This window comes from Balaenoptera physalus (assembly GCF_965194825.1).
Source record: "Balaenoptera physalus genome assembly, chromosome: 6".
Taxonomy (NCBI): domain Eukaryota; kingdom Metazoa; phylum Chordata; class Mammalia; order Artiodactyla; family Balaenopteridae; genus Balaenoptera; species Balaenoptera physalus.
In genome coordinates this window covers 65927764-65955692 of record NC_138885.1, presented here as the reverse complement: position 1 = coordinate 65955692, position 27929 = coordinate 65927764, and the positions used below count along the sequence as shown (strand labels likewise).

Here is a 27929-nt window from a genome sequence, read left to right as displayed (position 1 = left end):
AATAGATTCTTAAGTATTTTTCTGCCCTTCACAGTGTAATTTATTGAATAAATGCCATTTGCTTGGGGCCTTGTGTGGGGGTAAATCAATATAAATTCAAATACACTGTCATGAAACAACGACAGCTGTCATTTCCAAATTCTTAACCACCAGGTAACACTTAAGTGGTAGGAACCTGTGCTCCTCAGGTTAGGTCACTAAATGAGTATAAAGGTATAATTCCACTTTCTACTATAATTTCCTCATTCAACCGTGGAGAACTTTTTCTACTTACTTTTATCTAGTTCATAAGGCCATGGAACTGCCCTTTGATATATAACTTGATTGAAGAATTTCTGCCCTCCTGGAAAATTCTGCAGCCTAGCCTGGCAACTCATGAAGTACAAATCTTGATCTGCTTTGTACAACATGGTAGCTACTAACCACGTGAGGCTATTCAAATTTAAATTAAATTTAAAAGTCAATACCTCCATTGCACTAGCCATATTCCAAGTGCTCAACAGCCACATGTGACTAGCGATTACCATAATGGACAGTGCGCTTCAGAACATCTCCATTATTACAGAAAGTTTTACTGCACAGCGTTGATCCAGGCTGTTGATCTAGGCTATTTATCTGGATATTTATTTCTGACATTTAATTTATTATACAGTGAGCACACCCAGCCAACTTTCAGTAACACATGCTAGTAAATATGGTGGAAAAGGAATGAACCACGAACCAAGAGTCCTTGTTATGCCTCTAACTTGGCAACATTCTTAGTATCCATGGGCGTGAGCATCTTTGTTTACAAAATGAAGGTGACTGGACCAGGCTGGAGGACTTTTCTCTTATACCCTCAAACAAAACCCTATACAGAATCCCTATGTTCAAAGCAGATAAAGTCACCACGGCTCTGGTTGAAGTGGGGATACTGCCCCTAGCCCCACCTGTGTAGCTTTGTCTTGGCACCTACGTGGATGTACAAAACCCAATTTAAAGGCCACTGAACCAGAGTCCTCTCTGGTCCTCAAAGTCTATTATTTTAGCACATAAAAGCAAACAGTTCAGTTTCAGAAAGAAAAGCATAAAGTAATAAAAATTATTTTCATGGGGGGGTTGTAGAAGTTGTCTGATTACTTTAGAGTTCACTTGTGAGTCCGGATACTTTAGAACATAAAAAAAAAAAGAGAAGAGATCATCTAGCCCAACCCACTTACTAAGCCAGCTAAGGCAAACCAGTGCCCCAGGGAGGTGAAATGATTTGTCCAAGGTTATATAGCTTGGGTTTCTTAACTCTCAACTTACCCTCATTAGAGACTGCCAATAAGATCTGTTCTGAAAAAGATTGTTCTTGTGACCTCTTCTGGAGAGCAGCAGAAGGCCATCCTCAAATATCAAACCTTGCATTCAGTTTTTGATATCAAAATAATTTCCAGAGCATCTCCTATATTGGCTGGCTGTGCTCATCAGACAAACCTACTACCTGAAGTAAACATCAGAGGTAGGACTGGCTAACATCCCATGGGAGGTTGGCTCTTGGCATAAGCAGATACCAAGCTTCAATCACACAACTGGAGGACACAGGCAAATTATCTCAGAAAATTATCTTGGCAAGAGGAAGTTACTTGTAAAAATAAAGTGAAAAAGAGATGCCCAATATTTGAAAGTGAGAATATCCTGAGCCCTTGTCCATTATACTCTTGGATCCAAGGAAAAGATAAGGATAGTTTGATCCTAGACATTGTCGGTCAGGTTTCATAATCCGTTAACCTCTAGACCAGACATGTTTGGAAACCCAGAATTTTTGGCATTTTAGAAAAGTAATACACTGCATACATAATGTCACAGTAATCAAAACATTAGTATTTCTGCAGTGAGACTAATGAGTAAAGGATAAAGACCATAAAGAGCCTCTCTTCACATCATGTCAAGTTGTGCTGCCGAATAAGTCATTAAAAACTGAGTTTTTTACAAGTTGTGATTGTTGACAAAGGTTGATAAAGGTCTGTGAACCTCCATTACTCACTGAGAATAATCCAAAATCTATAGGTCATAATCTCTGGCAACAAAAGTATGCAACATCTCATACATTTTTTGTAATGTAGACTATTTACTGGTAGAAAGCAGGCAGAAGATACTACATTATATTTGCAGGACCAAATTCTAATGAAGAACATCATATTAAACACAGATCTTCCTTATGTTTGATATAGGCTATGATAACTACTTTGGGATTCATTAATTTCATGCTTTCCTATTCCTAATCTAGCTGCAACTGTAACAAGCCCCAAATGCTGCCATGAACATTTCTTTACAAAAGTTGAAGTTAATCGGGATACAGATTCTGATTAATGTAATACCCGACAATTCGGCTTAGATTCAGAATTTGATCTTAGATGAAGAAAAGGTCATAGTGGTAAAATTTTTTTAATTGTTATTTGCCAAACGTGCTAAATTATATGTGAAAAACACCAAAATTTACACACTTAAGAAACTCCTTATAACGTACAAATACTATATACCTTTAAATACAAAATGTTAGACAGATATTCAGATGTTCATTGTATAATTCTCAAGTTTGCTGTATGTTGGAAAAGTTTCATAGTAAAATGTTGGGAAAAGGAAGCAATGAAAAAAAATGTATATACTATCAGTGTTAATTTACTTTTTAAAAAACCTGAAATAAAGTTTGTATCACAAAACTCAAGTGCCAGATATGACTTACCTTCCACAGTAAAAATACTAATAGAGCAAGCATCAAAATCCCAGCAAGAATAGCCACTAGGATGATCCACCAAGGTACTCCTGAATATTGAGCTACAGTCTTTGAGGGAAACACGGTCACACGAACCTATGGGGCATAAAAGAAAGCAATATTATAAACTGAGGTGAGAATTAAACCATGAGTTTATATTACTAATTCTGCTTCCAGACACATTTTGGTCAAATGTAGCCTATGGACGGATGAGATGTCTTTTTGATGTGAGATCCTTTCCTTTAGTAACGGAAGACTGCTTTAAGAGACATTTCTTGGAGATCTTTTCCCAGAACCTGGAAAATGCTGGATTGTGGGTTTTTTTTTTTTTAATAAATTTATTTATTTATTTATTTTTATTTTTGGCTGCATTGGGTCTTCGTTGCTACGTGTGGACTTTCTCTAGTTGCATCCAGCGGGGGCTCCTCTTCGTTTCGGTGCACGGGCTTCTCATTGTGGTGGCTTCTCTTGTTGCGGAGCACAGGCTCTAGGCATGTGGGCTTCAGTAGTTGTGGCTCACGGGCTCAGTAATTGTGGCTCGTGGCTCTAGAGCGCAGGCTCAGTAGTTGTGGTGCACGGGCTTAGCTGCTCCGTGGCATGTGGGATCTTCCCAGACCAGGGCTCGAACCCGTGTCCCCTGCATTTGCAGGCGGATTCTTAACCATTGCTCCACCAGGGAAGTCCTGGATTGTGTTTTGACAAAGTAATTATTTCTTTGCTAACTTATGTTTTTAAAATTTTTGTAATCAACAAAAGTAGAGAAAATTGTATAATGAACCATCATTTATTCATCACCAAGTTTCAACAATTATCAATAGGGACACAACCCCAATCTTGTTACATCCATATAACCTGGTATCTTTTTGAGAATGGTCACCTCTCTTAATTAAGCATCCAACAATGGCAACAAAAGGGTCTGTTTATGCACAATAAGCCTACATTCCTCCCTCAGATTTTAAAGACGTTATGAAATATAAAAATAGGGATGGAGCTATTAGATGGTATTAGAGGCATTAGATGGATACCATTCTAATTCTTCCTTAGGGTTGAAACCGAGCAGGACCCTACAGGGCGCCCCCAGCTGACAGCTACTTGGAACCACAGGACTGAGATGGTCATCTCTGAACACAGAAGATTACTTCCTCTCCAGCACGTAGCCCCTCCTCTTTTCCCTACATAATCTCTGAGCAAAACCTGGGGAGTTGGTTCTTTGGGATACGAGTCCACCTTCTCCCCAGGATTGCCAGCTTCCTCAACAAAGCTATCTTTTCTTTTACCTAACACTGCTGTCTCACAACTGGATTCTTGAGCGACAAGAAGCCAAACCTGAGTTCAGTAACAGGATAGCAAACTAAAGATCCTCATCAAGAATAAAATTTCCTGAAATGGCTTGGTGGCATTTTCTACAACAATGTGTATAGACAAACTAGACTCTGGATTCATTCAGAGGCAGCTTAGAGCTTTAAGCGGCAGCTGATGAGAAGCTTAAGTTCTAAACATTTGATAGCTGGCAAATACCAATTAAATAGAAATAGTGTTTATTTAGAAATCTAAAAAGTTGCTTATGGCAATTTGCTACAACTTGGTTACATGGGTTTAGAATTCAAGTGGATTTTTGTAGCGCCAGGAGACTTTTTCCCAGGAGATGATTTTTCAAAGCACATGAAAGACCTGGTGAAAGCTACAAATATGATTTTGTAAACTATACTGATAAGAGATCTACCAGTTTGAAGTTTCTGATATTTTTGAATTTAGAGAATATAAAGTGAAGGGTAACGAAAACTTAGATGGAACAATTTAATTTCTGAGAAATGTTTCTATTCACGTATTCTAAATTAATATTGAATTCTGGATGCTGCCTAAAAATGCTTCTATGTCTACACTGATTCAATACTACTATACTAGAACTCTTTCTTTAAAAATCTCTTAAAGTACTTCCCTTCTTACTTATCCTAGAAAACAGCTTCTCAACCTCCTTTGGCTTATAGAATATACTTAAAAGCAAGAACTGCTTTCCTTTAAACATTTAATAGGAAAGAATTCACTTTTAGAGTTTTTAGCATAAACACCTTTCTCAGCTACTACGTTTCCTGTTATGCTCTCAATGAGGTTTCACTCAAGCTCCCAGCCCCAGGGAGGGCCTCATGGCTCACTTCTGTTGCCTCCCTTCCCACAACAGGTGTCCTAGCTTTAAGCTAAAACAACCCTTTCTTGAGATTACTGGTTCAAGCAGAGGGGTACCCACGAAGTAGGGAAGAAAGAATGGTGAGAGACCGGTGAAGAAGTAATATAGTTGATGTGACTGCTAAGCCAGACTATTCTAAAATAAAAAGATTATTTCAATTAGCCTATGCTTTATCTCATTTAAATTTGCTTCCCTAGTATGTAGCATAGGGAAGCCACACAGTGTGTCCCTGGGGCAAGGTGATGACTTGGAAGGGCCATCCTCATGTTTAAGAATAAGCTCTGATGAAAGCGTGAAGTGGAGAGTGGAAACTGGTCCATGGCAAGGGCAAGCAGTCTTATAGTCACACCGCATACCAGAGCCTCTTAAATGGCTGATCATAGGGGAAACCATGCCCATAAAAGGCTGCAATCCAACAGCATAAGGGCTGAACAAGGTAGTTTGTTTTGCGGGTTGGGGCTGGGGTGGTGTGTAGGGGGAACCCAGCTGAGAGCTCTAAGCCTCAGGTCTGGCTACCATTCAAACCAGATCTTGCAGGCTTTTAAAAACTAAAACAACTCACTGTGCATCAAAGACTGAGGACTGATGCTAGGGGCTGGGCCACACATTTAAAGGCCAGATGTGCTCTGCAAACCCAGGGTGTGCAAGGCCACAGTGCGGTCCAGGAAGGCGAGAGAGGCCAGTCAGCAAGATTTTATTGTTTGTTTCCTTAAATTGTCAAATGTGTGTGTGTGTGTGTGTGTGTGTGTGTGTGTGTGTGTGTGTGTGTGTGTGTGTGTGTGTGTGTGTGACAGTCATTCTCCAGCTGGGACTGAGAATGGGGGTTGTTGTGGAGCTGGCCTTAGAATCGGGTGAGGGGAGACCAACTGTGAGCTGCGACTCCCAGAGCTCGGGAAGCCTTGTCTCATCTTGTCACAGCAACTGTTACTGATGGACAATGACAGGTTCAGGCCAGCAGAAATTACTCCAACTCCAAAAACAAAAACATTTTTTTGGTTTCATTAAAATCTAGGCATTTCCATAGGAATGACCTGTGCATGTGAACCTCATCCATCATGTGCCCGTAAGGGGAAAAAGGGCTTAACTCTGCTGATGCATTAAATTCCATCACCAGTGAGCAGTGCTGAGACCACATTAGCTTGCCCCCAGCCAAACTGTTTCCCTAAATCACTCTGTAATGTAATATCCTATGCTCTTATTGAACATCAGTGTAAGAAACCACCCGACGAAGGGATTTTCCTATCTTTTACAAAACTCCCTATTAAAGACACCATCCCCTTAGTGAGTGTTCTTCATATCAGAAATCCATCTTATAAAAGGATCCATATCTCAAGTTCTTCTCTGAATTTAGAACCAAAAAAAGAAAAGCTCCTCCCCCTGAAAAATGATGTGCCTACTTTCACCTATCACATTCTTTCTCATCTTTGGCAGCCAGGAAGCTTAGACACTCTCTTCCTACTTCCTTAGGAATGAAATGGGGGTATATAAGTACAACCCATAAGTAATCTCCTTCTTCCTTGGCTTACTTCAACAATTCTCTCCCAGTTCGCGATCTCCTAGACCCTGAAATTCTTCACAATTGACACTATCTTGTTCAACTTTGCTTCTCTAGCATTTTTGCAGGGAAGGCACACAGTGTGTCCATGGCTAACTGGATTGTTAATTGGATCAATTTAACTGATACTAAAATTTTAGTAACCATCTTAGCTGTTTCAGTTAGGTGACCAGCTCTCTCTGACTTTGTTGTAACAATATCTTGAAAGTGTTTTATTAAGAAATGAACACAAAACTCTTGAAATTAGTTGGGTTATAAGGAAACAAAGGTGTTTTTTTTTTCATCTTTTTAAAGCCAGGATTAGAGTAAAAGCAATGGGAAGATGTTTCAATATTAACACCAAAAGACAAGACTGAATTACTCAACCTCCTTTGCTTCTATCTCCAAAGAAAAATGATCTAGACACTGGAAAAGAGAGAGGAACCAAGATATAAATGAAATTGAAACCCTCAGTAAGTGAGGGAATAAAAAATGAAGGCAACCTGACACTTGAATTAAGCTTGAATCTTTAGGCCTCCCGAAACTGCACCTTAAAATCTAAAGAAACGTGTAGGTATGATATCTGAGCTACTATTGTATCTCAGAAATCAGTAAATAGAAGAGGTAACAGAAGACTAGAGATGAAAAAAAAGACTCGGTTTTCAAAAGAAATGGGTTCTAGACATGAGACTAATAACCCGTTTTCAAATCTACCAATTATTAAACAAATCAAGTAGGATTACAGCAAAGATTCCAATTCCCATTGGTAGGCATGGGCTCTCAAGCCCGAAGAACATGAAATGCCCAGGAGAACCTCATCTGCATTTGTGACCCAGCCATTAGACTGGATACGAGGGGACTTAGTTCCATTATCTTCGAGAAAACAAGAGCACCTGATGAGGACCTTTGAGCCCGAGGTCTGGTCTTAACTCCACATGCTGGTCCTGTGACCCTGAGGGAGAGACAGCCTTCCTTGGACTCAAGTTTTCTCATCTAAACTTGAGATTTGGGGACTTAATGGGGAGCAAATATCACAGAGTCAAAGAACAGGAGCCCTGAAGTCAGACAGGTACAGATTTCAATCCAGGACCCCAAGTGACATCCCCTCTCTGTGCCTGCTTCCTTTTTTGTAAAGTGGGTACAATGTCTACCTTGGTATTCTTCTGCAGTCTAAATGACAGCGTATCGGTAAAGCATCTAGTAGATGGTAGACACTTAATTAACGTTTTATTAATGTTAGTCCCTTCCCCCTAAAGTGTTCTTTCTCTTTGCAGCTCTAAAAACTCAGTGATTCTCAGGGTTGCTGACTAAAAGTCACAGAAAGTTATAGCAACTGCCTTCAGTCAGAGAGGGAGTTAAAGGATTCTCAGGGAGGGTGTAGTTTAGTTGACAGTCCTTATGATGCCTTATTAATAAGAAGTAGAAAGGTGGGCTGGAGTAACCTGCAAAGATAATGTAAGGCCAGGGTGAGGGTACGTCCTGGTGAGCCTGGGACAGTCCTGGCTTGCACCAGGTGCCCCAGCATCCTGCCCAGATAAACGTGTCCTGGTTTGGATGGTAAATTTTAACAACTAAGGGCCACTATATCCCAGAAACCAAGGTGATCAGGGAGACTCACTGGATTTTCAGCTGGTGAAAGGACTGAAACCAGGACATTGTCATAAGTACATCAGTAGATCAGCTTCAGGACAGTAATTCACAATCTTTCCTTCTCCATTCATTCTCTTTTGCAAAACATTCCCAACTGTAACCTGCAGGCATTTACTTTGAGAGCTTGATACAAAGCCCCTGTGAGTGCCAGACCCCCACAAGGAACCTCTGACTAGTGGTACACAAGCTCCTAGTCTTGTTCAATAGTTTTCTTAATTACCTGGAGGAAGACACAGTAGGCATGCTTCTTGGTTTTAAAAAAGATAAAGCTTGCAGGCTTAGAAAGTTAACAGCGAGCAAATGACCGAGACTCAAAATTATGTTGTAAACCCAAACAACGGACCAAAAGTAAATCACATAAAATGCGAGGATACACTTAAAGGCATGCATTTAGATTTTTTAAATTTGCTCAAGGGTGGGATATGGGAAATGCAGCTTGACAGCACATTCTGATGAAAACACCTGGAAGTTTCAGCAGAACACAAACGTAAAAACGGTAGCTGCTAGAAATGCAAACAATCCTCAGCAACCATTTAAAAACCAAATTTTCAGCTGAACTAACAGAAGCTTGGGTCTGAGACACTGGGAGGCAGGTTAGGGTAAGCTGAAGGAGGCAGACCACACATCTGCTCAGCCCTGCCTGGGGCCGGCCCAGGAAGGGCAGAGACCTGGAACCAGTTCAGCTGCGCCAGGCAGGACGGAAAACTGAAGAGCTGGGTGCTTAGCTCTGAAGAGACCTGTCCGAGGAGGCATGACAGTTTCCTTCAATTATTTCAAAGGCTGCTACGTGGCTGAGAGAGAGGACTTATTTTGGGGTTGTTCCAGGGGGCCATAACCAGAGACTGATTTTATAAGATTCAACTCTGGATTCCTATATAGAGATCGTTTCTAGTAACTGCTGCTGGCCACACAGGCCACGAGCTACCCCATAATGCAGTGAGGCTACCGTCACTGGGGGCACGCCGACAACGGTGACAAGCACCAGGGGCGGTACAAGACGTGGGGTCTTTATAGACTTGGGAGGTGCACCCATTCTCTCCTTGAGCCAAGAGCTCTCAAATCTACCCCATGCACCACAGATCGAGATGACCCGGGAATGACTTCTTTCTGCAATGATTCTATTGAAACACTGCTTGGGGTGGGCGGCACCTTAAGACACCATCTGCTTTCTCCTTAAAGGGGGTAACAGTGCCGTGAGGGAAGTGAGTTCCAGAGCAGCACATCCTCAGGCCACAGGCACGGGGTGGAGGAGAGAGATCTGCTCTGAGCTGAATGAAGCCCGGGGACCCCTCACCTGAGTGCCTGCATTGGGCAGCTTAATATTCTCGGTGGCAGCAGTTACATCAATGGAAGCCCGCACGAGAATGTCCAGGTAGTTCATCTTGGAGTACTCCTGTCGGAGACAAAGTGAGTGAAAGCATTAGTGAAGAGGGAAATGTCCTGGGAGGTGGCAGACAACTTGAGGGGCACAGCCCGGCAGCGGAGCCCACCTCCAGAAACGTGCTGTTCCAGAGCCTCGAGCGCAGAACCACGGAGGCCTTGCTATCCAGCCCTCGGAGTGGGCACCCGATGTTCACACAGTTCACGTTCACGCTGCAGTTCTGGGCGGAAAAGGAAGAGCAGGAATTACAGCGCAGTGGTCTGGGGAAGGCCTTCCTGCCACCTCCTGTCAAACACTCACAGCTCTTGAAAAATACTTACGAGGGTCTGGTATTTTCTTTCGGCAAATAAAGAAAATTTTCTACCATCGTCTGTCTGTCTTTCAGCAATTTCTCGTTTCTTTCTTGAGTTGTGAGCCTCCTGAAAAGAATTATATCCAAAATAGTTCCACCTAAGGTAATTTTTGGGCACTACTGTACAAACCTCTTGAGCACTCCCTCCCAAATAATGCCAAATTCACATGATCGACAATTAATCTTCACCCATCTCCCATCACCAAAGGCGCAGAAATAATTTAAGTGTAAAATCCACCAACCTACCTTTAGTTTCAGGAAGTTTATCTCTTTTTGTGGCTGACAAGCTATCTTTTCCAATCCTTTGGATTCTACTTTCACCAAATAAAGCAACCATTTGCCATTGCTAATTTCTTTTGGCCACTGGATATTCAAGGTTGCTGTGCCGAGGTTTTTAAGAGGTTTGCCCAAGTTAATCACCTGTTAGAAAATAATACGTATTATCTCAGTGTAATTCCCTCAACATAAAATTAAGTAAGCGGTTCCTATTGCCAAGAGAAAAAAGCCAAAATATCTGGCATAATACTACAATAAAAGCACAGTTTCCAAAAATGGAGTATGGATAGGGCATTCAAAATAGAGATTTGTGCTTAAAGGTTCCTGTCAATAAAAACAGAAAGAAAAAAGAGATCAAAGAGAAATAATTGTCCATTCAATCCAGGAATAACTTTTGTTGTAACAGAATCTGCAGTGTAGATATGCCAGGCTCTCAACAGACCCAGGAAAAAGTCACATGTGTGTTTGTGTATCACTCTGTAACCACACTGCCTGGCAGATGACAAAGCCTGTGTGGTGGCAGTGCGCCCACAACCTGCTTCTGGGAAGCCCCACCTGCTGCAAAAATGAAGCTGCCCCCGTCCTTACTATGCAGGGGAGGCTTGGGATAACAACTGAGAGACCCGGAGTAGGACCCTTCTGGCAGCCAGGAACCCACGAGTCCAAGCTGGGGGCGGTCAGGGAGCAACTCCCTGCAGCAGAAATCGAAAGAGTTTGTGTGGAGGACTGCTCCGGAACCCACAGACTTCTCTTCAGCCACATCTGCCCAGGTGCCATGACCACCACCCACTACCTGTCCCATGCATGTCTGCAGAGCTAAGAGATGCTTTCAGAGGAGAATTCTGCCTCTTCACCCTGTTGCAGTCACCGGTGGGCCCATTCTTGCTATTTCAGACTTTCACCTCCACAACGGTCACTGTGTTTTCAGGAACATGATTGGAGCCACACAGACCTAAACCTGCCTATGACTTAGGAACCACCTCCGTACCATGAGATTATGTTCATTCAGCTGGACTAAGAGCCACTGTGATTGCCTACTTTGAAATGGGTCAGAGCAACCACTAGTCTTCCTTACTGGCATATGCCAAACCCACATTCACCATCACAAAACTGGGCTCAGGAAAGGTGGTGAATGTTAACCACAAGCAATAAGAGAGATGACCTTATAATAGCGAAAGAAATAAATCATAACACATTCTAAAGCCAGATAGAAATTATCTTTGAGATTTTTGTTTTATAGACAGACTCCGGAGGGGAAAAAATCGGTTCTTCCTTTCTCTCTACACCACATGTACATTAAAACTCTCTAGGACCAAACTGAACTGGATTCTGAACAGAGTCTTATGTTGAATGACAGCTGTGGTTCTCCATTCTGGAAAACATGACTTTTACACTAAGCCAGTATGGAGTTTAAAAGTTGGCAAACTCACTTTATCATGTTTATTTATTATTATTTATTAAAATTACATACTCAAGACCATATACAGCACATGTTAGCTTTCAGTACATAGAACAGAAGGGCCAACGGCAGCCACTTACCCTGAACTCATACTCAATTAAACTTCCCACTTCCTCTTCAGATTTCATAGCTTGCTCACCAATGACCGTACCTCCAAAATACACCTGGGAAGGTTTAGCAACTCTGTTAAATTAAAAAACACCAGTTTTAGTGAGGATTGTAAATGGTTCTTTCAAACACTGATTTGTTGTGCTCAACACAAACACTTACCCGGAGACCGATAAAAGCAGTTCAATAACCACTCTTGCTGTAGCTGTAATTGAAGCCAAATTATCTTGATTGCTTGTTCTGAAAATGAAAAGGAAACAATAGGGTTTTATTCTAACAGTCAGTTTTCTCATTAAATTACACTTCTTTTATGATTTAGATAAAGGCCAATTCATTGACTGGCTGTGTTTTCATGAAATAACTCTGAATGGAAGGTTGAAAGAACTCTTACGTTTCCAACTTCAGATTAACATCCAGATCTGTGGTGTCAAAGGTGATCTCAGTTGTACTTAAAATTAAATAAAAGGTAACCTAAAAAACAGAAATAGCTGTTAACACAGACTGAGCATATCGACACTGTAATGTTATTTAAAACATTAAAATACAGTACGTAAAGGCATCACCTACACTGGAATTTCTTTTAAAAGGATTCCCAAGCTCGCAGTCTGCTTGTGAGCCGTTCTGGTTTGCGACACAACTCAACTGTTTCTCCTGTAACAGAAGAACATGCCAGATCACAACACATTCACTTGCCACACAATGTTTTTTTCCGTCCAACATGGTCTCCAGAAATACTTACAGGGAAAGCCCTCAGTTCTCTATATGCAGAATAAGTCAAGGTGTCCGGAAACGTGGCGATGAGTTTAGCTTCATGAGCGTCATCACCATCTTTGGTGGGATTCTTTGGGTTGGAAGGGCTGTTCGTCACCGTTATTTCTAAAGCAATGTCCTTCTGATCTTTTAGAACTAGTTCTGGTACACCTTTTTGACTATTGAAAAAAAAAAGGAAAATGACAAAGTTCTCAATACATTTTCAATAACCCTTCACAAAAAGTCACTGCAAAGCCAGAGTCATTTTTGCTATTGCTGTGGAGCAATTCTTACATTGGTAAATAAGAAAATTTGTCCTGATTTCCTTCTCGGGTACAAAATTTATATTCTAGCTTAAGGTTGCTGTTACATACGTTGTCGTCTCCACATCCCTCTTTTAAGAAGTGCACCTGTAGGAAAACAAAATCGTTGTAATTGACATCACTTAGGACTCTAAATAGGTGACTGTTTCCATACAGTTCATTTCCCTGTGTGACAATTACCACAGCAGAATCCAAGCTACAAACATACTTTGCATCAAACGCCCACTCTGTCCTTTAATGAAACTGTGTTTTCAGAACACTCTGGCCAGGGCACTGAGGTGCTGTAGGGTAGTAAAGAGTAAACCTGGCTCTGCTGCTCACTCAGTTGTATGGCTTTGGGCAAGTCACTTCACCTTTCAGAGTCTAAGTTTCATTATAGGTGACATGGGATACCACCTTCCTACTATACAGGGTTACTGTAAGAATTACCAATAATAATGACAGTGCTACCTAACACATGATTACATTTTTTTTTTAACATCTTTATTGGTGTATAATTGCTTTACAATGGTGTATTAGTTTCTGCTTTATAACAAAGTGAATCAGTTATACATATACATATGTTCCCTGATTACATATTTTAACTCATGTAATCCTCACAAGGGACCTATGAGACATATACTATTCAGAGCCCCACTGCACAGATGGGGAAACAGAGTTCAAGGTCAGGAAAGCAAAGGGCAGAGTCTCTTGCACTGTGCTAAGGGGTTCTCAATAATCACACTGATAAATAATTAGGAAAACGGTCTCCTTGCTTGTCATGTTTAACCTGACTATGGAGCTGGGAATATACATAAGAAATATTAATGTGACTCTGACATTGACAGTATATTGAAAAGTATACAAGGAACTATGCTTGATGACAATAAACACTACAATGTGCAGATTTAGGCATCAGCCCCCAAGCCTAACTCACTCGTGAAAACCTTCGTCAGTGAGCCATTAGAACCAGGTGCCTCAGAGTGGACACTCCAGTATGAACTAGATTTTGACAACAAGTACAAAACGCCAAATCAAGATGTCACCACTCCCCAGCCTAATCTGGCATCTCAGCCATCCTAAACCCTAGCAAACAGACCGCACCTCATAAGAGGTATACAGCAAGCCATCCAATATAAATTTTTCTTCCTAAGATTACATAGGCTACATTAGGCACTAAATGACTATTTCACTGTTAATACATTTTTGCCTTGCTGAATTTTGATACTCCTTGATTTTAACGTTCAGACTAACAACAGTTTGTTTTCTACATTTTAATGTTCTCAGTGGTAAAATACAATGCATTTTTCTTCCTACATACAGCTACAGAAGAAACTTGATGTGAGAATAATAAGTTCTGTCAATTATAGTCTCAATAAGTTGCAGTGGGCAAAAATTATTAAGAAAAATACTATCTGGCTCCAAACTGTATCCTGTATGTTCACTGCTAATTTGGGAAACATTTTCTGCAACAAACTTCGCATATATTAAAAAGCTTATTTACTACAAAGCAATGGCCTTTAGAGCAAATCAATCACTAGTTCTACTGCCTTCAGAGATGTTTGATTTAGCATAATAACATGGCAAACAATTGGCAAAATGAAAGTCAGAAAGACTTACATCTGTATGAACAGACTTGGGTTCGTTTGAGTTCAGAATTGGAAGAACTTCTGGAAGTGAATTCACTCGCCTCCGAGTGCTTGGCTCTTGGATCTCTACGGAAGCTGTTATGGGGATGGGACGCAGTTTATCTCTGATATTTTCCTGGAAAGTATGCAGAGATACAGTTAAGCATGATATACATGCTACTGGGGAACTCCGAAACAATGCTTTCCTTTGTAATGGAAGATGGGTTGCTAGTATAAATGTCAGAAATCTCCACATGTCACCACGGACCCCCTTTAAAGAACTGATCTGTCTGCAGCCCTCACCTGGAGCCAGAGGGTTTCCTCCATGCACACCTTCTGCTTCTGCCTGCTCAGAGTGAGCTCTTGCGTATACTTGGGCTCAGAACCTTGGTTTCGAAACTGAACTCTTGATGACAGCCCAGATTTTCTTCTTTCCTTTTCAGCCTCCAGTGTGCCCGCAATGGCTAGGTGAAATCAACAAAATCATGGCAACTTAGAAGTGCATTCATACACAACGCAGCTATAAGTATGGTGAGTTCCTTTTTGATATATTTTAATCCCTCCTAGAACACTTTTTCCCACTGCCATTGTTTTCCTTCATATTTCCTGGTAATGTACATTCTGACTGGATTATGATGTTTCAAATCAAGCTGTTCTTTCCTACCCATTGCTGTGAACAATGTTTTCAAGCTACATTTCCATTGGGCCACCTGGGGGAGCTCGAGAATAAGTCAAAACCTCAGAGCAGCATCTAAGAATCAGTTTCTGACTGTGTTTCTAGAACTCAGAGTACCTCAGACAACAGGACGGCAGCCAACACTCCCTAAGCGCCTAAACTGACTCCCCCTTCAACAGTCCGATGCTTAAATTCAAAAAAGTTCTCTAGATCAGCAGCAGCAGCAGCAGGGGCTTCTCCTGAGTTGTGTCAGGAAAGCAGAACCTTGGGCCCCAGCCAGACCTACTTAACCCGAATCTGCATTTTAACAAGATCGTCAGGTGGTTCTTATACACATTAAAGTTTAAGAAGCTTTGATAAAGGATAGTCGTCTAAAAGAGAAACAATATATATATTAGAGATGGAGATGTCTTTTGACAATAGGATGAGACTTTTCACTTAAAAAAGAAAAAGAATTAAAAGGTAAAATATACTTCCTTTCAGGGGTTAGAGGGCCCGTTTGTCAGCTAATAGAACTCCGACAACCAAAGTTTCCAGTTCCAAAGCCCCAGAAGGCACATCCTGCTTGTGATTACCTACACTAACAGAGCTTGGAGACGAGCTAGGATTTGGATGATCAAAATCTCATTTCTTGACTTTAGAATGCATTCTTTGCCAGTTCGCTATATGTAACTGCTAACTCTAACTATGTTTCTTTATTATGGGCCAATACTTAAATGACTTACATTTATTAATCACTCACTAACCATCAGAAGAGGAAGTGAACCAGTATGTACAGGGCCAGAGCAGGTAGCCTCAAGGAAAAAAAATCTGCTCCAGAAAATACAGAAAATGAATAACCCATGTTCTAATATTCACATTAGAGTTTGGAAGAGACCTTTTTAAGAGCATCTATTTTAATTCCCTCTTCTTACAGATGAAGAACTGGAGGCCCACAGAGCTAGGTGGCTGGCCCAGGGTCCTACAGTGAGGGACGGAGGCAACTCCTAAAGTCTCTGTCACAAACACAAAAGACGACTGCCTTACAAAGCCTCTTAGACATGCAGGTTCCCACTTCCCCTAGGCCTCTGCACAAGTCACTCTCCCCTTCTGCCGGCTGGACCACCCCCCACTTTCTGACTCCCCGTCACTGGCTGACTAACCCTACTCCTCCTCCAGATCTCAGTGTGGACGTCACTTCCTCTAGGAAGCCTCTCCTCGCCCCCCCTGGGGGTCCAACCGTATTCCTCTCATAACCACACTTAGCCTGCTGGGCTGTGAGCCTGACCATCTTCCCAGGCAAAGCCGTGCCAGGGACCTCCTTGGTCGGTTCACCGCTGTACTCCCCAGCAACAGCACAACACCTGACATAAATATAACTGGCAGAACAGATGAACAGAAGCATACACGCCAACATACACCCAATGCACATTTGCGCACACACAATGTGCCATTATCCTTATGCTGACACAATAGCTGCTCCAATATGGAAGACCAAAATTTAGAAATGACAGTTTCAATAGTAATTTCTGTGTCCATCTAAAGAATTCTTAAATGTCACGGCTGCCAAATGGAATGTGCCTCCATTTTAGGCCCTCTGTGAACCCTGACATCATCCATTTATCAGTGACCTGCTAACTTCACAATGAACCAGACGAAGGCTCACATGCTGAGTGCCCCTCACAGCAAAAGCAGGGGAGGGTGTGGGTGCATTAAAACCGTTTATCTACCAAACCCACTCTAACCTTTTCTGACCCTCCAGACAGTTCACATCATCTTAAAATCCTTGCCGGCCACCTTTGCTGACCTTTTGAGGGGCAAGCCAAGTAGAATAGTCATTAAGGCTCAATTATAAATATCTGTACGTATGGAACACCACATCTGAGGACTGCTGAGTTAAAACAGCCTAGTCAGACAATAAGCTCACACTCTGACACAGGGAACAGATTTTAGATGTATTAACTTCTGCAGCTTTGTGCAAGTTCTGCTTTATTTGATTCAGAATTTCCCAATACCGTGGAAGCAAAGGGAATGAAAACAGGTTTTCTCTCAATGTCTTCAGAAAAAAAAGTTCTATCTATAGTAGGCCATCCATAAACACTTGGTTAATGGAGTAGTTATATAATATAAAATTAATTTACATGGCATCAAGCACAGCATTAAAGCTAGAAGAGGGCTTCCCTGGTGGCGCAGTGGTTGAGAATCTGCCTGCCAATGCAGGGGACACGGGTTCGAGCCCTGGTCTGGGAGGATCCCACATGCCACGGAGCAACTAGGCCCGTGAGCCACAACTACTGAGCCTGCGCGTCTGGAGTTTGTGCTCCGCAACAAGAGAGGCCGCGATAGTGAGAGGCCCGCGCACCGCGATGAAGAGTGGCCCCCGCTCGCCGCAACTAGAGAAAGCCCTCATACAGAAACGAAGACCCAACACAGCCAAAATTAAATAAATAAAAATCAATAAATTTTAAAGAAAAAAGCTAGAAGAAAGTTTGTAATTTATTTTGTATAAATGATTGATCTCGGGGAAGACAAGGAGTGTTCTGGTGAGATTTCACATCTATAGGCAAACAGAGTGGTTTGAGAACACGACCAATGGAAAAAAAATGCGTCTCCGTTTCCTCTCCTTGCCCAGTCAAAGAATCACTGTTTCACCTGGTCTCTCTAGGCTACTTCCAAACACAATGGTAAAAGGCCCGTCACCCAAGCCGGCAAGTGTAAGGCACCGTATTTGGGTAAAAACAACACAAACTATACTGAGAGGATGACAGATTGTGAGAAATCATAAAATATGTCTGTCACTGAAAGCCACACAAAAAACTATTTTCTGTACTCAGTAAAATACCAGCTACATCAAAAGTAAAGTGAAAGGCCACAGCTCCTCTGGTGTAGGAAGTCCTAATACACGCATACTGTGCACACTGCATGCAAGGTCCACAGATCCTGTGGGGAGACCGTACAGCAGGAGGTGGCCCAGAAGAAGGGGCCTAAAACGGTCAAGGAGATGAAGAAACCACCTGAGGACAGTTTAAAATCTGGTAAGATGAAGGCCAAGTGGGCCTATGACAGTATGGATTGGGTGAAGGCAGACTTAGTTGTCAAATTCTGGGGTGTTATAAAGGGACATTTTTTAATAAAGAAAAGAAAGTAATACTTTAGATAACACGGACAAACCCTGAGAGAACTCACTCCATCTCAAGGTGGAGTAAAAACTGAAAGCCATGAGAATAGACTACCCTGTCCTTCCAGAAAGCTTCTCTTGGGGGCATTGCTGCACTAGGATACCAAGCTGCTGGGACCACGGCCGACCCAGGAAGGAAATCACCCTCACTCTGTACTTCCTCTTTGGGGAAAAGATCTTCTTTAAATTCCTAGGCCCCCAACTTCACTCTGGCTTACTCCTGAAGAGGTACAGCTCCTACTAAAACATACCAGACAAGGCCTTGGTGATCATCACTACCGTGAGAGTATCATTAAAAATTTGTCAAACTTTGTGGCAAAACTCCTATTCGGGTTATAAAGAAAGGAAGCGGACTAGACCTTATAAATGACAACCTGCTTTCCCCACCTTATCTCATTTGCTCTCCACCACAATCCTATGTAGCAATTCCTATCAGAAGCATTTTTTTTTTTTTAACTGATAGGAAAATAAAAACTCAAACGTTAAGGGACTTACTCTGTGTTGAAGGGTCAGTCAGCATCGGTGTGGGAACCAGGAGCAGAGCCCAAGTCTCTGAGTTCTCAAGGCCAGCCTTCAGGTCCCCCCAGGGCCCACCCTTGGGGACACAGCTTGGGTGTTCTGGGCCACAGAGGCCTCTGGGAGGGGACCGGGCAGCCAAGAGACTATAAACTGGCAATTATTAGAGAAGGACGCGGGCTCCTGCGGTCACTCTTCTACAGCTACCACCCGCCACCTCACAAGCACAAAACCAATTTTCCACACTGCTTTTCAAAGACAGAAACGGAGGAAACGGTAGTGGAAGCAAGTGAGTACTTTTCCAAGGCATTCATTCTGTCCTACACCATCTGCTCTGGAAACTTCAAATGGGGACCAAATGCAGTTTTCCCCTTGTGTTTCACCCTCCTGATTAAAGAGGAGACAACAGATAGACTTAGTTCTTTAAACCAGAATTTATGGACCCATTCCGGCCATTACAGTTTTATTCTTCTATTATTTATGCAACTTTCAACCTGGCAGACAGAAAAGATATAATTTTAAAAGTACCAGGTACTTACTTATTGAAGGATTGTAACCGGTGGGTTTGGCAGTATATTCAAAACAGGCCTTAACCTTCAGGCTGTATAAAATCAAACACATATTTCTTAAGAGATGCATTATTGCCCTAGAAAAAAATCCCAACACGTTCCCCAACCCTGAAATCCCCCCAGTGAGGACTGATGAGTAAAATGTTATATATTCACTTGACAGATTCCTCTTCCCTTTGCCCATTTCTCTTAAATCTTCCCTGTGGCTCCTCAGGGCAGCAGGGCCATCACCAAGCAGAGACGTGACACCGGGGGAAGAGTGGACACAGCACAAACGCTCACCATATCCCGCTAGGCGCCCCGCAGGGCATTTTCTGATGGAGATCAATTCTGTTAGGTGTAACTGTGATGGTTTGCTGAATATTAATCACAGGCCGGGATCTGAAGACAAAGGAGGGAAAAAACAAGCTCAGCCTTTTGCTACTTGGAGGTAAGATGAACTCACGTACTAGATAGGCATCCTCAGATGTGGCATCTTAAAAACCACAGGAAAAAAAATGTTCCCCAATGTGATTTCTGCTCCCACACTGCTAAAGAAAACAACTGTTAACAGAGATAATTTAAAACGTGTTTACACGGTATTTATAAAAATGTTTAAATATGATTTATTTAAATTACAGATTGTTTTAATGATTTTAATATTAGAGTTTTTTAAACTGAAATAATAATATGGGCAACATGTAAAAGTTCCAGAGTCTTCAGGCAAATATGTCTCGTCCCCACCTAAACCCCTAAGGAGACTTGCATGTCCTTCCAGACATATCAGTCTGTTTCAGTTAAAAATATTATCTAAAATTAAATATAATAACATGCATCTATTTTTTAAGCGGGAGCTTTTCATGCTTATCGCTCTGCATGTTACTTTTTCTCATGCACTAACATTTCAGAGGGCTTCTCATATCTATACACACAAACCTAGTTGTTTCTCACAGCTGGTGGTGTTGCATGTGTCAACGTAACATCATTTATTTAACCAGCCCTTAATCAGTAGACATTGATCATTTTTTTTAGGCTTTCTGCTCTGACAAGCATCCTTGCATATACATCCATGCACATGTATGCATCCTAAATACATACATCTATTTATCTGTAGGATAAACTCCCAGGCAGAATTTCTGAGTCAAAGAACACATGCATTTTTAATTCTGAGTAATCTTGCCAAAAAAGGATTACACCAACATACACCTAACACCTGGGGTGCTCACTGCCAGGATTTCTACACACATGTGAATTTTAGTAATCCAGGCGAATCCTGAACTTACGGGTCCCCATCTTACAAACATCTGCCCTTCCTATCCTCCCTCGGAATCTCCCACCCCCAAGCTTAAGCCTCTGTCCACCTGCTGCCGGTACTGACTACAACTTTTCTACCTGCACAACATCTCTATAAGCAAAACCTTGAATCCTTTATCCTTTCCCCTCTCTGCTCTGCCTAAGCCAACCTCACAAGCACACAAGAAGCTGAGTCCCACAACTTTAGCCCTTCTCACCATGTAAAAACATCATCTTTCTCCCTTACATATTCTTCCCTACTTCCCACAGCCAAGGGGTCACCAAGGGCCTATGGCTTAGCCCCTGACCCAGAGGCAGGGAAGTACAAGTGTACGGTGGCTGGGGAGACAGCGCACCTCTCTGCTCCGTCGCCCTCCAGCACGGACTCAGAGCAGGTTCTATGGTTCCACTACCACAGGGATTCAGTCACCCTGACTTTAGTGGGTTTGTGGTAAACCCAGCCATTCTGGAGAATAGTGTTCGGACAAGAAAATGAATCCAAATTCCAAACAGCTACCTTGAACTTCTGGAATCCATCTATCAGTAGGCCACAGAGGTTTTGAGTACCCTCCTGGGGAAGCCAGGAGCCAATTAAAGGGCAAATGCTGCCTACATTTTGTTTCTTCATTTCCCTTTATCTTAACTGTTTACCTTTCTATTGTTATTTTACATTTAGGCAGCTACTAATTTCTAAGATCTTAACTACAAGCATATTTCGGAGATACTACAGGTTTGGTTCCAGACCATGGCAACAAAGCAAGGATTGCAATAAAGGAGTCACTTGAATTTTTTGGTTTCCAATTGCGTATAAAAGTTATGTTTACACTATACTGTAGTCTATTAAGTTGCAATGGCATGATGTCTTAAAAAAACAACGTGCATGCCTTAATTAAAAAATACTTTATTAGCAGAGCAGCTCCCTCGCTGCGATCTCTTGAAAGTCACCCCTCAACACAAGGGTGTGTAGAAAAAGAAAGAAAAAGAGAAAAAAAAAACCCAAAAAACTTTATTGCTAAAAAAAAAAAAATGCTAACCAGCATCTGGGTCTTCAGGAAGTCGTAGCAATAATATCAAAGATCAACCATAATGAAAATAATAATAATAATAATGAAAAAGTTTAAAATGTTCCAAGAATTACCAAAATGTGACACAGAGACATGAAGTGAACAAATGATATTAGAAAAATGGCACCTCACCACAAACCTTCAATTTGTTAAAAAAAAAAAAAACAAGAACACAGTATCTGTGAAGCGCGATAAAGCAAAGTATGATAAAACGAAGTACGCCTGTAGATATGTTCTTAAAGTTTTGAGAGCATATTTAAAAGGCAAAAATTCACAAATATTTTAAAACCAGTTGCTACAGATGCTAGAGTGTTTTACATATAATAGTATTAAGGTTTTAGTGTGGCATAAATTTCAAAAGGAAATATTTTAACACACACTTCTGCCCAAATCCTATTTTTATTTCTGTTTTTAAACACACAACATACACACACAATTTTGAGTGCACATTATATATGAATCATAAAAAAAGTCTTAACACATAAAGCAAATCTTATGGCTCAGCTGTCTCATGTTTAATTAGCATTTATTTATTAAATACCCTGAAGTACTAGTATAATTTAGTGGGGAGAAATGCCCAGGGACAGAAGTTGGGAAGATTTAGGTACCACACCCTGTTCTCACAGGATCCAGCCTTAAAAGCTCAAGCAAGTCCTGGGCCTCCATTTTCCTTGTTTGTAAAATAAAGGAGTTATCTTATTTCCTTATTATCTTATTATCAAAGGCTTTTGAAATTTACTTTCATACTATCTATGAGGAATGAAGGAACACATTTACAGGGTTCATAGTCAACCTACTTATGAGGACAGGAAAGTAAGGGTATTAAAATATCAATTACATACAGAGGCAAATATTTAATTGGCTAAAGTCAGGTTACCTGCTGGGAAAGACGTCGTAACCAAATTTTGTTACAGGAATTCAAGTCTTCTTGACACCTGAGGTCTATACCTCAAACTAGAACTAAAAGTTCAAATTGCTTTTTGATGGAAACTTGCTAAAATACTTGAATGTTATGCTATACTCTTCCACCTTTTAAAAATGTTGACTATTTTAAGGTTAATACCTAACACTTATATGTACAGAGAGAAACAGGCATATAAAGGTAGTAACACACATTCATTCAGTTAACTAAATTTTTTTTTTTTTTTTTTTTTACTTCTTCCTTTGGCCTAATATCCCAGATAAATTTTTCTCCACTTATTTTCACATCTCCTACTTTTGCCATCTGTAACGTCTCTTGTGGGTCTTAGTTTTTATATAAAATGGCTTTCATAGATCTTGCCATTTAACTAGAAAACTATTTTTCTAGAGTATTCTATACTACATTATATAAATGTACAGTATATTCTAGTTTTTTTAAATAGTATTCTCTTCAGAAGTGTCCTGGTGTTGTTTTCTTATCCCCAGCGGTCTTGCTTAGGATTCTATTTAGACATAGAGGCCACATCTACCCTTGGCACCCTTCTGGAAGAACAAAGGGCAATCAATGATGGCACCAAGTGTACATATGGCACAGATTTTTTTCTTTTAGGGTTTCATTGTACATCACTGCCCATTTCTTTAAAGAGATTCTTTAGATAAAAATGACTATAAAGCCAAATAGTTTAAAAAAACAAACCCAAATGGTTCACTCTCACCAATGAGCAAAGAAATGCAAATTCAATCAAAAGATGAGATCACATATCACACTGGCAAAAATTAAATAGATTCATCCTGTTCAATGTTGGTAAGGGTGTGAGAAAATGGGCCCTCTAGTAGGTTGTTATCGTGAGCACAAATTGCTACAACTTTTCTGTGGGTATATGTATTAATACAAAAATGTGCTAACCTTTATCCCAGCAATTCTATTTCTAGGAATTTTTCTTTAAAAAAATCCATTACACAGAGATACATACAATATACTATATAGCACACTGTTTATAATAGCTAAAAGTCAAAGACTGTCTAAAAATTCCATCAACTGAGGATTCATTAAATGCATATTATGGAATAATATTAAGTTGTTAGAAAGAGTAAGATTTATGTATCTGCATTAACAAGGAGAGATAACTGAAGAGATTAATTTTTAAAAACCAGAATAGAGAACAGCAGTTATAGTATGGGCTTTTGATGATACCCTAGAACTGGAGACTCAAAACTATTAAAAGCTGTTTCGTGGAAGAAGAGAATATTGGGGAACTTGCACTTAACTGCAATTCTGTATTAACCTTTTTTTTTTTTTTTTAAGAATGTGCTACTTTTTAAATAATAAAAAAAATTTTTTTAACAATTTTTCCTGGTGATTTCCAGCAGTGATGGAATTGCTGGGATAAGGGGACTCAGACACAGCTGATGGGCACATTGTTGCTGCCTGTCTGGAGGTCATTTTGGTGAACCTGAATCACAAGTCCTAAAACACACATGGCCCTTCAACTTAGCAACTCACTTTTAGGCATTTATCACAAGGAAATAATCCAGGACACAAAGAAAATTAAGGATGTTTACCACAGCTTTGTGCATCATAATAGAAGCAAACAACCAAACCTGGAAAGCAACATAAATGTCCAATGACAGTATGGCAGTAAACTATGATCCGGCCATGGGATATCTCAGACAACCATTAACTTCATTTCAGAAAAGTACTCAATGACAGGGAGATAGCCCACTATGCATTATAAACTCACTCATGGAAAAAGGCCACTATACGTTACAAACCAACAAAAGTAGGTTACAAAACAATATGTACATTATGATCTCAATTTTGTTAAACATATGTGTATATTCACAGAAAATTAAAAACTAGAAGGATATAAACCAAAACTTTGGAGTTTCATAATGGATGGTGAAATATAGGACATTTATTTCCTTCTTTATATTCTTTATACTGTCAAATTTTCTGTTTCAGTTTTTATGAAAATAAAGGTTTTTTAAATATATTCAAAAGTAAAAATTTTCCACCAATTCCGACCTTTTTAAAAAAATTAGTTCAAAATTACAGCAAGACTTTACAAAATAGGTTTTTATTACATCATTACACTACTCTGAAGAGAAAAAGAATATTAAAAATTCATACAAGCCTTTGCCTTTGAAGTATAGTCGTTACAAATTTCAATTCAAAAGGTAAAAAATTCTAGTGTAAGCGGGTTAACAAACATGCTTTAGGTCAGAGATTACACACCTGAAAATAGTTACTGAATCTGAGAGGGAACCAACAGCAACATCGGGGTAGGAATTTCTATCAAGGTCCATGTTTCCGGCAATTGAATATCCAAAAAAAGGTGATTTACCCTCGAGAATCTGAAAGGAACAGGGCATCAGAATGGACACTGGGCCACCAAAATGAGCCTCTTATCCATGCTTTGAAAAAGGCACATAGTCTCTTTTGAACTGAAGATTAAGAGGTTACTTATAAATTACATTAAATCAAAACTAAATCATAAATAAGCACACATATGATCTAACACTTCATATATTTTATTTCATAAAAGTTATCTGATTTATGTTGTACCTCAAAAGACAAAAGAGACAATTTTTGATGAGCTTGTGTACTATATTAAGTCGATCAGTGCATTTCAAACCAAACCTCTCTACCTGCCCTCCAAATGTCTTGTTTTTCTCGAAAGCAATTTTTAGTTTTTGGTATCTGAATTCTATGCAATTACAATCATCTCTTATGTTCGTCCAGTTTCATCTCTATTTAGTATGCTACTAAAAGGAATATATCACATTTCCATCTGTTTATGCTGTCAGGGTAGAATAGTCTTTTCCTTTGGCTTACTTTGATTCCTAATTCACCAAAGAAATTTTACAATTTAAAACAACCAGGTCATTGCATTTATATCTATTTACAAGCTATCTTCTAATAATACATTTTTTATAAAAACAAAATTCATACTATTGTAGACTTGTAAATAAAACATGATTAGTGTGAAAATTCACATAAACCTAAACATTCCATTAGAAAGCAAACTGTCGAGACCTTATTGTAGAAATCCAGGTTATCTGGTTACCTGTGTTGGTTTGGTATTTATTCCGTTCGCAGATCCATGATAGATAAAAACCTTCCCCTTACCATCGTAAGGTGCTCCAACTGCAATATCTGTTGACAACGCCACATTTTAACAAACATTAAATTTTAAAAGCATTCCAATACAATGTTTTAAAATAAGATGCCATGAGCACTCACTATTTTAGACAATCAAATAATCTATAAATCATGACCAATTCACAATCTATTGTCTACCTGGGTAGCCATCTTGATTAATATCGCCGATATTTTTGACCGCAATGCCAAACATAGAATCTTTGGTTCCATTAAGACGAATTGGCTTGACATTATTCCATCTGCCTTGCTGGTTAATGTAGACATACGCTGCACCTCCAACTTCTCCACTTCTATCAAAATACTGTGGGGCTCCAATAACTATATCTTGCCACCTGAAAACATAATGAGGGGAAGAACTGTGAACCATTGGCTAAACTACCAGCGAGCTTAGGGAGAATCCCACATGCCCAGGTATTAAGGACACAAAGAGATATGATAAAAGGACCTCAAATCTGGAATTTATAAATCATCAATTAAAGTATTTTTTAAAAACCAAGGTAGCCTCTAATAAACACCCAAAGAAAAATATCAAGGGTAAGAACTTGAAGCCAGTTCCCAAGTTACATCTATAGTGCGGAGAGACTCCCAGTAAAGATTCCACTCCCCTCCACCTTCAACTCTCTACGAGACCCAAACTGGCACCACCAGCCATAGAGACCTTTGTATTGACTTTGTCACCAATCCCTACTTTGAACAGGACATTCTGGACGCTCCAACAGCCCCTTAAGAAACCACAGAACAGAACCTCGTAGGTGTCACTTTTTTTTTTTTTTTTTTAGTTAAAGTTTAATTCTCACGGACCCATGATCCCAGGACATAGTAAAACTGAAAACTGAAAATGGAATCCTACTCACTGGGGAGGGTAATGGATGTCTACTGCCAAAATATAAGTGATGAAGAGTGATGGAATGGTAAAAATCTGGCAGCAGAAGTATTTTTTCCATCAACTAACCTGAAAGGATATTTCTTCTCAAGACCTACAGAAGCCAGAGCAGCAATGAATTCTTTGCAAATATAAAATAACCTAAGAGGCTCTTACCCATCTTTGTTAAGGTCCACCACTGCCACGTCATAGCCAAATGAAGAAGCCAGCCCTTCCCCATCAAATATGTGCTCAGGGAGAAGGTGTGCAGACTTCATGTCTCTTTTAAGCAAAACCACAGCTCCACTGTGATTGGCTCTAGGAGCACCAGATACAAAAGTGATCTCATCTTTGGAAACAATACCCTTCCCTGAGTCCAAAGAAAACCCTAGAAAAACAAAACAGTACATATCAACTCTGTTTTTCAGGAGGTATATAACAGTGGTAACTCCCACCACTCTCCTTCTGACCCTCCCCACCAGCTATCACATCTACGACAAGAAAGAGTTACAGAGCCAAGAGACTGGACACAAGTACAAAGTAGTAGGCTACTTCATTGCTTTCTATGGGAATGTATTAAGACTTTTAAAGAAAAGCACCTATGCTATTTGGCATCTGTGTAACTTGAATCATGAAGCATTCATGCATCTTAAGAATCAGTTCGAACCCCATTTTAATACTGAAACTGCTGTAAAAGGAGATCAAGTTAGATACTAAATTATCATGGGAAAGTTACATACTATATACTGAGATACAACCTGACATAGTGTAATTGAGTGCATGTTATAGGGTTTTGCTATAATGTAGTAGTTAGTAACTTCTGTATTCAATCTCCTTGGTTGTCAGGCAAGAATAAGAATGCTAACAACATTAATATACCACAGACAGCGTTTCACTATTTGGGGTCAACTCAGTTCTCAGACACAAACATGCAAACAAAACCATGATTGATGAGCTAGAGTGTTTGAGAACCTGGTATAAACAATAGAGGTGAGCAAGCTGTCATCTGTATCAATTACATACTTGTTCAGAGGGCAGAAAAATGGTAGAACACCTACCTCACCATAAAGCATCAGGTAGGATGTCAGATTACCAATATTGAGGTTAAATGGCAAGCAAACACAAACGCCCATACCAAAATCATTCAAATTAAGCCAATCTTCCTATGTAAAGGCGAGGCAGATGCAGAATACTATAAGCTCACCCTTTTTATTGGGTTTTATTTACAAAAAGCTTCACCACTACTGTTGCAGTTCTCAAATTATGAAGTGAGTCAAAAAATAGGATGAGCTACAAGTTTAGAAGAGGGCGATACAATTGAATCCAGCTCTGGAAAGCCATGTGTCTGCAGCGCCTCAACCACGGCA

The 27929-nt window shown here is 40.2% G+C and overlaps 1 protein-coding gene and 1 long non-coding RNA gene across 5 annotated transcripts in view; one reads left to right on the top strand and one right to left on the bottom strand.

Moving 5' to 3' along the window:
• The window catches only part of LOC309662595, a 38702-nt gene extending 19125 nt beyond the window's left edge, over positions 1-19577 (top strand). The window contains exons 2-3 of the long non-coding RNA XR_014264789.1: positions 14806-14893; positions 19495-19577. This is a non-coding gene — a long non-coding RNA (uncharacterized lncRNA). The remainder of the gene's footprint in view (positions 1-14805; positions 14894-19494) is intronic.
• Positions 1-27929, bottom strand: part of ITGA6 (integrin subunit alpha 6) — a 75494-nt gene that overhangs the window by 4771 nt on the left and 42794 nt on the right. For 3 of the 4 annotated variants that reach the window (XM_082465333.1, XM_082465336.1, XM_082465334.1), the window contains 19 exons: positions 26740-26950; positions 25839-26032; positions 25606-25694; positions 24774-24892; positions 19563-19661; positions 19251-19312; positions 14666-14826; positions 14355-14498; positions 12727-12842; positions 12422-12611; positions 12250-12333; positions 12074-12153; positions 11845-11922; positions 11655-11757; positions 10086-10259; positions 9808-9906; positions 9597-9707; positions 9401-9499; positions 2708-2833 (listed from right to left, as the gene is read on the bottom strand). In XM_082465333.1, coding sequence (XP_082321459.1) covers positions 2708-2833; positions 9401-9499; positions 9597-9707; positions 9808-9906; positions 10086-10259; positions 11655-11757; positions 11845-11922; positions 12074-12153; positions 12250-12333; positions 12422-12611; positions 12727-12842; positions 14355-14498; positions 14666-14826; positions 19251-19312; positions 19563-19661; positions 24774-24892; positions 25606-25694; positions 25839-26032; positions 26740-26950 — 2339 coding nt within the window. The remainder of the gene's footprint in view (positions 1-2707; positions 2834-9400; positions 9500-9596; positions 9708-9807; positions 9907-10085; positions 10260-11654; positions 11758-11844; positions 11923-12073; positions 12154-12249; positions 12334-12421; positions 12612-12726; positions 12843-14354; positions 14499-14665; positions 14827-19250; positions 19313-19562; positions 19662-24773; positions 24893-25605; positions 25695-25838; positions 26033-26739; positions 26951-27929) is intronic. The other variant, XM_082465335.1, reaches the window with a different exon arrangement.